The sequence below is a fragment of the Ilyonectria robusta genome (assembly GCF_021365365.1).
Source record: "Ilyonectria robusta strain PMI_751 chromosome Unknown BGZ61scaffold_51, whole genome shotgun sequence".
NCBI lineage: Eukaryota > Fungi > Ascomycota > Sordariomycetes > Hypocreales > Nectriaceae > Ilyonectria > Ilyonectria robusta.
This window is the reverse complement of record NW_025764485.1, coordinates 171,754-182,981: the sequence shown is the minus strand read 5'-3', so window position 1 is coordinate 182,981 and position 11,228 is coordinate 171,754. Positions and strand designations below refer to the sequence as shown.

Below are 11,228 nucleotides of genomic sequence, written 5' to 3'. Positions count from 1 at the left end.
ATAAGGCAGTGGGACTGCGTTTAGGGATGGATAATTGTACCCGCTGGTCGTCCTGGTATTAGGTCATTAATCGTGCAATTAGAAAGAAGGACAAAATCCAGTCCTTTATATCTGATCACAAAGAGGCCATCGGAGACAATTGGCTATTAGTTGGAGATTGGGAGTTGCTAGGCAAAGCACATACGTTTCTTCAGCCATTTTCTTCAGCAACATTGTATGCAGAGGGAGATAACTCGTCTATCTCACAATCGTTGATACTGATGGATATGTTATTACTCCATTACGAAGAACAAAAGGTACCCTTCAATCTATCCACATCAAGTCGATTACTAACATTGTATCAGAAGATATATCAGTCGGATGAACACTCCGACGAACGGATGGTTCGAGCCATCGATATGGGATGGTTTATCCTCTCTAAATACTTCCGCCTAACTGACGAGGTTCCCGTATACGCCGCCGCTCTCCTCCTTGATCCCTATAAACGCATCGCATATATCAAGCAGAACTAGCCAAAGGAATGGCATAAAGATACTATTGCCTCAGCCACAGCATTCTGGCAAAAGGAATTTAATTACGAGCAACCCAGCGACCATCCCTCCACCCCCACGTCGATGCCACCACCGCTGGCAAAGAAGCCAAATCAACTCGCAATACTATCAAAGAAGCTAGAGGTTAGGACTATTAACGCGAGTGTTAGGGATGATTTCATTAGCTTCATCAACGTTGATGCAACAGATATCCCTCCGGATTATACGCCTCTGGAGTGGTGGTATCAACCACAGCAGAGAAAGCAGTATCCGAAACTTAGCCGTATAGCTATTTATATTCTTTCTATCCCAGTAGAGTCATCAGAGCCGGAGAGGACGTTTTCTGGGGCAAGAAGAACATGTTCATGGGATAGATTGCGAATCACATATAAAACTATCGAGATAATTAAATATACGGGCAATTGGTTGCGTCAAGGACTCATACGGCCTCTGCATGAGAATGGGATGGGTCTAATCGGAATCCCACGGCCGGAGGGTGACTCTCGGGACGTTGACGATGATAGTAGGCATTATTTCGACTGGTATTAGAGCAGGCGCGGTGGATATTTCTCACCGTCATAAATCGTTCATTCGTTCGTTTAAATCGTTTATTCGTTCGTTTAATCGTTTGCAATATTTTTGAACCGTTCAAACGTTTGAGGAAAAATTCGACCGTTTAAACGGTTTGCCCATGTATGCTACGATAGGCTTACGGGATGGCTGATGGTGGCCTCTCTGCCTTTTGTGAGACCATGCTGGGGTCCCTGGGCCTTGCATGTCCTCCACCCACGCCAATCACGATAGACATCTCAGGCCCGGACTCCAGATCGACCACCAGTCGCGGTACCGGTCGGTTTCGAACAGGGCCAAGGGGCCAGGACGGCCTGGTATGGGGCGTATGTTCGATTGCCTTATACCTGAATCACACATAGCCCAGATTCTAACGCTACATGTGTAGTGTGTATCCGTGCAACTCGCCGAAGATACGTGATGACTTGGCGCTAGGTCATATCTGCAGGACCAGAAGTCCCCGGGCCAGACTTGCCTATCCTGATATCATATCTGATATGATAAATTATCCTGATATCAGGATAACACACTATCCTGATATGATATCAGCTTAGCAGGATAGCAGAGATGATATCAGGCTAGTAGCTTTAGCAGCTTTAGCAGAGATGATATAAAAATAGATACATAGCTTAAAGGGCAATATTTCATTCGATCCTAATCTAGATCATCATCTGAATCAACCCGAAGACTACCGTTTATTTCACCGTCCACGATGAGCCCTCTACCACCACGTGATGATGGTATAATGAGTCCTTCACGCAGCCAGTTACCGATACATTCAACCTTCTCCAAATTAGCGCATGACATCCTTTCGCGATCCCATGATAAAGTACGTCTCCATCCACTAAATGCTGACTCGGGATCAGCAGAACCAGGGGGGACAGATAGTATATCGATGGCCATGCGACTGAGACGCGGATATGTCCGAATCTGATCCCTCTGACACCACCAGATAAGAGGAGAGCCTTCAATCTTTATCGGCTGGGTGCGGATAAAGTTTTCGAAGTCATCTACGTCCCTGGTTATGTCCTCAGCGACCATCATCTCGTCCAGAAGCCGATCAAGCTCGTTTGGCTGTCCCTGCTGCGAGCTAGATGCTTTGCTCAGCGGCTGGGCAGGTCCGAGGGCGGGCGCCATCTTGTATTCTTCCTCCCAGATTGTACGTGCGTGCGTAATGGCAGTCGCCGCCCATTCCTCCTTCCAGTGTATCTCAAGGTATCGCGCTCGCTTCGACGGATCGAGGAGGAGGGCAGTTGCATAGATAGGTGACTCCTCAGACATAGTATAGTACTTATCAAGTACGAACCAGCCCATATCAATCGAGTGCAGCATGAGAGGATCATATGTCTCTTCTGCTTCATAGAGTTCCTAAAGAGTTGATTAGTAATTGGTTTAGTTAGATGAAAAGATGAGATAATACCTACTTCTGCTCGTAATGGCGAAGTAGTATATCCATGATAATAAGGTTTTGCGAGAGCGTCGTCGTCGCGCCTTGAGCCCACAAAGTCGTAGATGTGAAAGGTTGGAGAAATGCGTGTGTTTTCTCTAGGTAATCCCAATCTGAAGAGGTGAGAATATTATCACCCAGAGTCTTGTCATATTCAAGCAGGAACTGCTTTACTTGCTGCTTTTTCCTCATTAGATTATCGATCATCCTATACCATGAATTCCAGCGCGTATCATTATCAATACCGAGTCGTAGTTTGATGCGCTCATCCCATGCATCACTGTGGATAGCTGAATTACGTAGCCACAGCCCGATCCGGTGTAGTTTGCGCAGGGCAGGAATCATAAACCAGCCCTTCCTACTAGTGGTGTTGTCTAATCTATTATCTGTTCTCGATGGAGGATTTCCCTGTTGAACGGAAGCCTTTTTGGATGCGACGCCGCCAGGGCGTCTCGTCTGAGCTCGCGTCTGATCTGGCTGGTTTGATGTATCACCACCAGACGCGTCGTGCAAGACGAGATAGAACCGTTCGTAGAGCTCATCACCAGTGACGTCGCTAGCAGCACCAAGGGCGGCTTGAAGTGCTTCACGTGAAGACGCGAAAAGAAAGGCTTGAAGGGATATGTTGATAATATGAAGGATACAGCGGATACGGTGCCGTTTCGGATCCCAGTTGATCTACTATAGATTAGACGACTAGATACGGGAATAAGACAGGAGTATGACGTACATTATGATCCCGCTTAAGCCTGGTTGACAAATGCTGCAAACACGTGTCGTTTGACGTCGCATTATCGCCAGTATGGCAGCCGAGTGGATTCGTGATGCCGTAAAGGACGAGTGTTGAGAAGATAAGTCGAGACTGATGTTCACCAGAATGGCTGTGTCGAATCTCTAGAAGACTCAGAAGTGCTCTCCTAGGCTGGTAATCCTTGTCAATCCATCGTGCACATACTGCTAGTACACCATGGCGATGTGGCGATGTCCAGAGATCAGATGAGATGTGGACCTTCGAAACGGCGCTCTGTAGCTTAGCCTTCAACTGCGACTGATATAGGCTAAAGTTTGCAGTAATATGACGCATTGCTTCATGTCGTGATGTCATGATAAGGTTCTCAATAGCGGGATTACAGGCTAGTATGATGCCCTGCATCTCATCCCATGTAACTGACGAAAAGGGTAGTCGACGACGTGTGAGAAGGGCAACCATGCTCTCAGTATAGCGCTAGGGATTGAACACTCTACGGAGGGCTGATTCTGATGGGTTTGCTGTATAATAATCGCCGAGCCCAGCTTGCTTTAATGGAGGACCGATGTCTGATGACCGTTCGGGTATCGTATTATCCGAAGAGTTAATGATATCGCTGTGTTTGCGCTTCGCATGGTATATGGCGTTGTCTCGTTTCGGATCTGACCAGGTCTGATCAGAGTAACAGAGGAGACATTCATAGACTACTGCTCCCTTCGTTCTGCGCTTCCCTGATGGTCCTAACTAGCCCTTATGCAGATATGTCGCGCGGAATATGCAATCGAAGTTCAGGACCTCAGATGGTGCTGATTCTGCATCAACAGCAGGATCAATGCTCATCTGGGACTGTGAGGTGCAATCCGCAGGTTGCTGTGATGAAGAGGCCATAATTAAGGATAGTAGAGGCTCGAAGTAAGAGAACATGTTCTATCTACGCACTTGAGTCAGGCGGTAAAGTTTGAGAGATTTGAAGACTGCAAACACGGAAAGATCGGATCTTATCAGCCGGTAATATGAAATCTGGCCATCAGAGCCGGCAGTTTATCCTGATATCTATCCTGATATCAGGATAAGGGAGCCTAGCTTTATCCGATATCCGATATATATCATATCGGATATAGCAGGATAGCAGAGATGATATCAGGATAGCATATCAGGATAGGCAAGTCTGCCCCGGGCGAGGGCGGATCTCACCCAACGCGGATCCTGTTCGCGTTCGAGTTACTAAGTGAGACCTCCTATTGGGTCCACCTTGCTTCTTTACTTTACTTAGTGTCAGGAACGGCTCAAGCGATCCCACAGTTCCCACCACCATGGGGCACACCATCAGAGTCACTGTTAACTCGGACTCTCCATGTCCATGGGCCTTCCCTGGAGATCCGAGGAGTGTGACCTCACGTCGGTTCTCCGCGAAGGGCCTTGTGCATTCTGTAGCCATTCTCAACGGATCCCTCTCAATCCCCTGACCCTGATTGCCGATCCTGTTACTATTTACGCCCGCGTCTAAGGCTGAAGCCACCACACCTTTACAACCTCGGCCACTGCGATATGGGTCGATGAGATAGAATCCAGCCGCCTGATAGGCGGCATTAGGCCTTTATGAGTGGCCTTTTCTCGCATTTGGTGTGCTGACTGTCATCCTGCTTTGCAGCTGTACCTGAGCTATGCTTGATGCCCCACATCCAGGCCGTCCCGCTCAACAACTCCTCGCCTATCCACCTGCGTACTTGGTCCATGTTCAGAGATGTCCTCTAGGAGCTCGACTGAGCGCCCAGATACGTACCGTCACGCCTTGGCTTGAGATGAGCTGTGTGGTGCTAGTAGGAATTGGGCACGGCTGTTCGGCAAATGCGTTATGCCTGGGTCTTGGAACGTCAGCCTCTTTGGCTCGCCTCGACTGTTGCTTCTGAACGAGCACACGACATATAAAGGCCGTGGGATCCCGCCGTGAAGATGGGAGGTTTTATTCCAGCACCCTCAGTCCACACTCTTTGGGATTCGTCGATCGTTCCACTCCATCACTCGTTTGAAAATGGGTAACGCCGCCCCCTGGGGAGCCCCTTCCCAGTTAGAATCTCAAGCTACTCTCCACTTGAGCCACTACTCTGATACTTCTCTTGGAGGAGGTTTGAGCCAGTCCCAAACCAATGGGTATGTTCATCACCTGTTCCTTGTCTGTTCTCCTATATGATGGCCAAGTATTAAGCCCTCTCTACAGCGAGTCTGTCTTGGGAACGTTTGATGCCCTTACGCTCCCATACTTCATGACCAACAACCCCACCCCAAATGGGTATCCTTGGAGCAAGTTGAATGCCCATACCAACTACTACAAGACCCATCCCAATACGGGTGTCATCAGGAGGTATGACTTCACCATCAAGCGGGGTACCATCGCCCCTGATGGCTACGAGCTGTCTGCCATCCTCATCAACGGGGCCTTCCCCGGCCCTACCATCGAGGCCAACTGGGGTGACACCATCCAAGTGACCGTCCACAACGAGATCGAAGATGAGGGCGTCGCCCTGCACTGGCATGGCTTCCTCCAGACGGGTACGCCCTGGGAGGATGGTGTCCCTGGCATCAGCCAATGCCCCATCGCCCCCTGCAAGAGCTTCACATATCAGTTCCTCGCTGAGATGTATGGCACTAGCTGGTATCACTCTCACTACTCTGCTCAATACGCTGCTGGTCTCGTCGGTCCCATGGTCATCCACGGCCCTCGTGATAAGCGAGACTACGATATTGATATCGGTCCTGTCATGGTCAGTGATTGGTATCACGATGAGTACTTTGACCTCGTCGAAACCGTCATGAGCCCCAGCGGCGGTATCATCTTCTCAAATAACAACCTCATCAACGGAAAGAACAACTTCAACTGCTCCACGCTCTCTGCAGACGACCCAACCCCCTGCAACAGCCAGGCCGGCCTCTCCAAGTTCAAGTTCACGCGTGGCAAAACCCATCGTCTGCGTCTCATCAATACAGGCGCGGAAGCCCTGCAGCGGTTTTCCATCGACGGCCACACCATGACTGTCATCGCCAATGACTTCGTCCAGGTCGAACCTTACGATACTAAGGTCGTCACCCTGGGCATCGGTCAGCGCACCGACGTCCTGGTCAAGGCCAACGGCCAGCTTGACGCCTACTGGATGCGTGCCAACATCTCCGTCCCCTGCAGTCTAGCCCGCCAGCCCAACGCCTTGGCCGCCGTCTACTACAACAAAGCCGACCAGACCAAGGAACCCAAGTCCACCGCCTAGGATGTTCCCGACCCCGGCACCTGTGTCAACGACGACCTGGCCAAGACCGTCCCATTGATGAAGCTGCCCCTGCCTGCCCCTGAACTAACCTATGACTTCGAGGTCAAGCTCTTCGTCAACGAGAGTGGCAACAGCCTGTTCTCGTTTGACGGTATTGACTTCCGCGCCAACTACAACAGCCCTACCCTGCTACTTGCCAAGCTCGGAGAAGATGACTTCGAAGAGCAGTGGAACGTGAGGAATACTGGCAAGGCCAAGAGTGTCAGAGTCAATGTCATCAACAGCACTCCCTTCCCGTAAGTTGACCCATTTCTCGGCAAGATAAAGAACTATGCTAACTTAACTGACACGCAGTCATCCTATGCATCTTCACGGCTTCAACATGTACATCCTCCACGAGGGCGACGGAGCGTGGGACGGCACCATCATCAACCGAAATAACCCCCAGCGACGAGACGTCATCCAGGTCCGTGGCAAAGGCCATGTGGTGATCCAGTTCGACGCCGCCGATAACCCAGGTGCGCTACTTACCCCTGATCTTGACTCTCTCGGGTTCTCTCTCGCTAACAACCTTGCTTCTTAGGCGTCTGGCCCTTCCACTGCCACATTGCTTGGCACGTCTCCGCCGGCCTCTTGATCCAGTTCCTCACGAACCCGGACAAGGTCGAGAAGTTCAGGATCCCCAACGTCGTCGCTGAGACCTGCCGCCAGTGGGGCACGTGGACGTCGACGAACATCCCAGCCCAGATCGACAGTGGTCTTTAACTGACGGGCTCTTGTGTCTAAAATGGGCGAGAGCGGCAATGACGGTGGAAGTGGTGGGCGGACACCTCGGGGCTGGGTTCTGCTAGGTGGTAATAATTACAACGTTTCCGGTTCCTCCCAGTCGACCCTGAGAAACACAATCGCTTCGCCAGTGGTCAGAAGACCATACTCAAGGCCTCCCTCAATCATGTAATGATAGGTCTGCGTGACGGCAGACGCTGTCAGCCTGTCCGCGAGATACTGGAAAAGCGCGTCCGGGTCCATAGAAGTGGGAATGGTTTTTCGATTGACAACGTCCTTGGGAATGTTCATAGCCCGCAGACCGAGACGAAGATGCGGAGCGGTCAGCTTGTGGGGGGGCTTATACTCAGAAACGTAGACCATAGTACGCGTCATCGCAAGTGCATCGTTGGATCGATAGACGCAGATCTGATCGGGTCGCAGCTGGTTGAGGTCTCGTGTGCGGTCCGGCGTCTGTAGTGGTGTCGAAGGAGTCTCCCGAGCAACAACTTCTTCAGCAATGTCGCTGATGGCATGGAGGTGATTCTCGAAGATGATGCCATTTCCCATGTCGAAAGCACTGCTGACCTCATCCACCTGCTTGAGCTGCTCTATTATCGCTCTGACTGGATCCTCCACACTGTTCTGCAGGAAATGCTCGAGTGTCTTCTCGTTTGCTATAGATCGCGGGGAGATTCGGTTTCCCAGGCCGGCCAGGAAACTTCGGCTCTCTAAAGCGCGGCTCTGGGTAGGAAACGTGTCGTAGAGTGCACCAAAGACAAAGATAGCTCTTTGTTGTTCTAGGAAGTCCGACCATGGCCTGAGATGTGTTGGACACCACTTGTTACGCGGATTGGTGATATGGCCCTTCGAGGTCATTTTTTTGTCTGTTTCGACGGCAAATTTGGAGAAGACGAGTTCATGGCACGCGGCTATGTATGCATCAAGTGTCGTGGGCCGGGTTTGTTCCTCTGCTTCCTCAGCGCGTTGCTGCTCTCTCTCGGCGCGTTGTCGCTCCTCCTGTCGCTCTCTCTCTGCGTAGTCGGCGCGTTGGAACAAATATACAATGAGAGTGTGTCAGAATGTCAACACCACGGCTTTCTATCAACTGTGGTCACTATTGCTTCATGCAAAACCAATCCCATCCCATTCCATTAAACCCTAACAACATGCTGACTCTAGAAGTTCGGTTGCTTGGAGTTCAGCTCTGTTATACTCATTGTCTATTGAGCGGAGCTCATCTTGAGTTCTAGGATAGTTGCGAAGATCAGTCGGTATTATCAATAACGATGATGAAAGGCTGGGCGAAGATGAAATTTGTGCACGAGAGGATTTGTGTACGAAACGATTGATGATAACACCCCTAACCAACAGTTCTTGCGTAAAGTTGGTCAATATGGTGGTAACTGCGACAGAGACTCGCATCACACCGAGGTTAATCGAGACTAAACACTAAGCTGGCGATGCAAGACACTATCGACGGCGGATGCATGTCGATGGACCAGCCGTGCCAGGTCAGGGCCGGTAACTGAGTGGATACGGCACGAAATGGGTCATCTGGGCGAGCAAGTTAAACCCCATCTTTGATCCCCGACACGCTTCCGCGAGATTTCGGTCGCCGGACGATACGCTTTGGCAGATCCGGGGCCCACCGGTGCTGACTCCCCGCAGACTGCATTTGCAGGGCATCAGCAAGCCACTATTCGTTCAGCAAGAATGATGCGAAGAAGGCGGGGGGCGTTTACGTTTTAGATGCAATAAGAGGCCAACAACTACAGCGGCAGAGCCCGATACGAGAATCTGTCGTCGGCACACTGGAGGTCAGATACTCGAGGGAACAGAAACGACGGTGATGATACTACCATGCGGCATGTCCCTGTGAATTCACAATACGAGATTGGATTTGCCGTCTTCATCATGCCCGAGCTGTGATACATCATACAAGGCTTGCGCCAATACAACCAACACTCGGCCCACGCTTGTCACCTTGTTTTCTAAGCGAAGCCATTACTACATGAATATCAACATTGCGCAGAATGATCAACCCGAGCCAACAAGCGGCCCTATTAGCTGACGAGAGCCCACAACCAACCGTCGTAGCTCTTCTCGCCCACTGTCTGGATAACGACTGAGTCGACACCGGGCTCCTTGCCAGCATTCTCAACCACGCGTCGGCTGGCCACGACGTCCTGATCGGTGATGCTCAGGTCCGCCAACTCTCCCTCGCGCACGATATTGTCCATACAAATGACTGAGTTTGGCTTGACCATGTCTTTGGCCAGTCGGAAGTAGTTCCAGTTGTTCACCTTATCGGCATCAATAAAAACGAAGCCGAATTGGGGACGCGTCCCAGCCTTGACCTCGCTACGCAGCGTTTCCAGGACATCGACACTCTCGCCGTGAATGACTTCTATGCGATGCGACAGCCCTGCGAGCTCAATGTTCCTGCGTGCCACGTCGACGTGTCTAGGGTTGTACTCGACTGTTGTCAGGTGTAGCTGTGGGTTTCACTCGCCACCCAGATGGCCGAGTATCCGCCCAAAGTGCCGACTTCGAGCGCGAGTGTCACTCCTGATGCCCGGCAGTGCAGCGCCAGGAACTTTGCCTGCGCCGGCGAGAGCGAATAGTCCGGGAGGCCAGCCGCCGTGGATAACTTCAGCACATTCTCGAGCACTTTGGCATTGGGCCGCGGCGCCGGATGTGAGTGCGGGATCGTATACGCATCGACAGCTGTCCAACGGGGATCGTCGTGACTGTGGCTGGGCCAGTGGTTTCCTGCCATGACACCTTTTTGATGTTATGCCGGGTTTAAAGCGGGAGCACAGCTCGCTAGGACCCAAGTAACATCGAGGCTCTACTCTAAACGAAAGAAGGTGGGTGGTATTTATATCTCTATTCCTGATATTTCTATTCCCGCTCTTTCTATTCCCAGTGGCTGCCGTCACACCACTGTCCCAACAGTCATCTATCTAGCACGCTGCAGAGAATCTCACCATCGATCACGTACGCTGGCGGACTTATCGGATTTATTCGGCGTTCAGCAAAGACACCCCGGATCCCTACGGTGGTAGCTCCGCTTCTTTTTGGCGACCGTGCCGTTTTGCCGGTGCCATTTTCACTGCCTCCCAAGTAGATTGATCCTTTTGATTGATCGTCACGTCCTTTTATTAATCCAAACCGAGCAATCGATTCAATCCTTGATGCTTCCTTCTTTGCATTCCTCTGTGGGTATTTGTATTTAACTCATAACCTGCTTGATCATATCTGCAATCTTGTTCGACACCTCGGTAGACCGTGGGATATCATGGCCGCCTCCATGGTCGTACTCCAGTCTGTCGTCACAGAATTCGCGAGCTGAATGCCCGCGGGCCACCTCGGGTCCCTGGAGCCGTAGATGTGTACCGTAGGTATTCCAATGCGCGCGCTCCTGGGGAATCTGGTGAAGTCGAGGCCGAAGACGTCGCTCAGCTCCGGTCTGGCCTTCGGATCGTGCATCAGCTCGCTCTTGCCGGCGTCCCAAAGGCCGACTCCGCGCTTTATCAACTTCAGGTTTGCCACCATCTCGGTCAGTCGCCCGGCAGTCCCGTTCAGCAAGCTACATTCGTCCCCCTCTTGCACTCTTAATGTAAGCTGGAGATCACCGCGAAGCCAAGGAATTACTCAGATTCAGTCGGAAGCCGAGACATACGGGGAAGCTCAGCCACCAGGAAATGCGACGGATGTACATCCCTCATACCAAGCTGTGCCCCCTGTAATATGCACTTTACTTTTAGTTATAGGTAAGCAGTAAATACCGATTGAGTCATCGTAGACGTAGCCTACGGGTCACAAGCCTGTTGGGCTTCATAGGGGTCATATCCGTTTTCATTACCAATAATACAACCAAGACATTACCGACTCGAGATGCT

At 51.1% G+C, this 11,228-nt stretch overlaps 7 protein-coding genes across 7 annotated transcripts; 2 read left to right on the top strand and 5 right to left on the bottom strand.

Moving 5' to 3' along the window:
* Positions 1-266: 266 nt before the first annotated feature.
* BGZ61DRAFT_540988 (uncharacterized protein) lies at positions 267-512 on the top strand (the record flags this gene model as incomplete). The annotated part of the gene is made up of 2 exons (XM_046254984.1): positions 267-296; positions 345-512. The coding sequence occupies 2 exons, from the start codon at positions 267-269 to the stop codon at positions 510-512; spliced, it is 198 nt and encodes a 65-aa protein (XP_046094878.1).
* A 1,242-nt stretch (positions 513-1,754) lies between these two features.
* Positions 1,755-3,225, bottom strand: BGZ61DRAFT_570544 (uncharacterized protein; the record flags this gene model as incomplete). The annotated part of the gene is made up of 3 exons (XM_046256048.1): positions 1,755-2,468; positions 2,521-2,645; positions 2,722-3,225. Coding segments are annotated over 3 exons (894 nt in total), but the record flags the coding sequence as incomplete, so codon positions are not given.
* Positions 3,226-4,024: 799 nt separating this feature from the next.
* BGZ61DRAFT_190591 (uncharacterized protein) lies at positions 4,025-4,320 on the bottom strand. Its single transcript, XM_046237795.1, has one exon. The coding sequence runs from the start codon at positions 4,217-4,219 to the stop codon at positions 4,040-4,042; it is 180 nt and encodes a 59-aa protein (XP_046094876.1). The 5' UTR covers positions 4,220-4,320; the 3' UTR covers positions 4,025-4,039.
* A 2,292-nt stretch (positions 4,321-6,612) lies between these two features.
* BGZ61DRAFT_540985 (Cupredoxin) lies at positions 6,613-7,320 on the top strand (the record flags this gene model as incomplete). Its single annotated transcript, XM_046254983.1, has 3 exons — positions 6,613-6,851; positions 6,910-7,073; positions 7,139-7,320. 3 exons carry the CDS (start codon positions 6,613-6,615, stop codon positions 7,318-7,320), a joined length of 585 nt encoding a protein of 194 aa, XP_046094875.1.
* A 96-nt stretch (positions 7,321-7,416) lies between these two features.
* Positions 7,417-8,373, bottom strand: BGZ61DRAFT_372425 (uncharacterized protein; the record flags this gene model as incomplete). The annotated part of the gene is made up of 1 exon (XM_046242173.1): positions 7,417-8,373. A coding segment is annotated over one exon (957 nt), but the record flags the coding sequence as incomplete, so codon positions are not given.
* A 1,013-nt stretch (positions 8,374-9,386) lies between these two features.
* On the bottom strand, positions 9,387-10,237 carry BGZ61DRAFT_523992 (S-adenosyl-L-methionine-dependent methyltransferase; the record flags this gene model as incomplete). The annotated part of the gene is made up of 2 exons (XM_046252616.1): positions 9,832-10,237; positions 9,387-9,802 (listed from the first exon to the last, which is right to left on the bottom strand). Exons 1-2 carry the CDS (start codon positions 10,100-10,102, stop codon positions 9,387-9,389), a joined length of 687 nt encoding a protein of 228 aa, XP_046094873.1. The 5' UTR covers positions 10,103-10,237.
* A 220-nt stretch (positions 10,238-10,457) lies between these two features.
* Positions 10,458-11,096, bottom strand: BGZ61DRAFT_466794 (uncharacterized protein). The gene has a single exon (XM_046247707.1). The coding sequence runs from the start codon at positions 10,879-10,881 to the stop codon at positions 10,579-10,581; it is 303 nt and encodes a 100-aa protein (XP_046094872.1). The 5' UTR covers positions 10,882-11,096; the 3' UTR covers positions 10,458-10,578.
* Between the last annotated feature and the right edge of the window lie 132 nt (positions 11,097-11,228).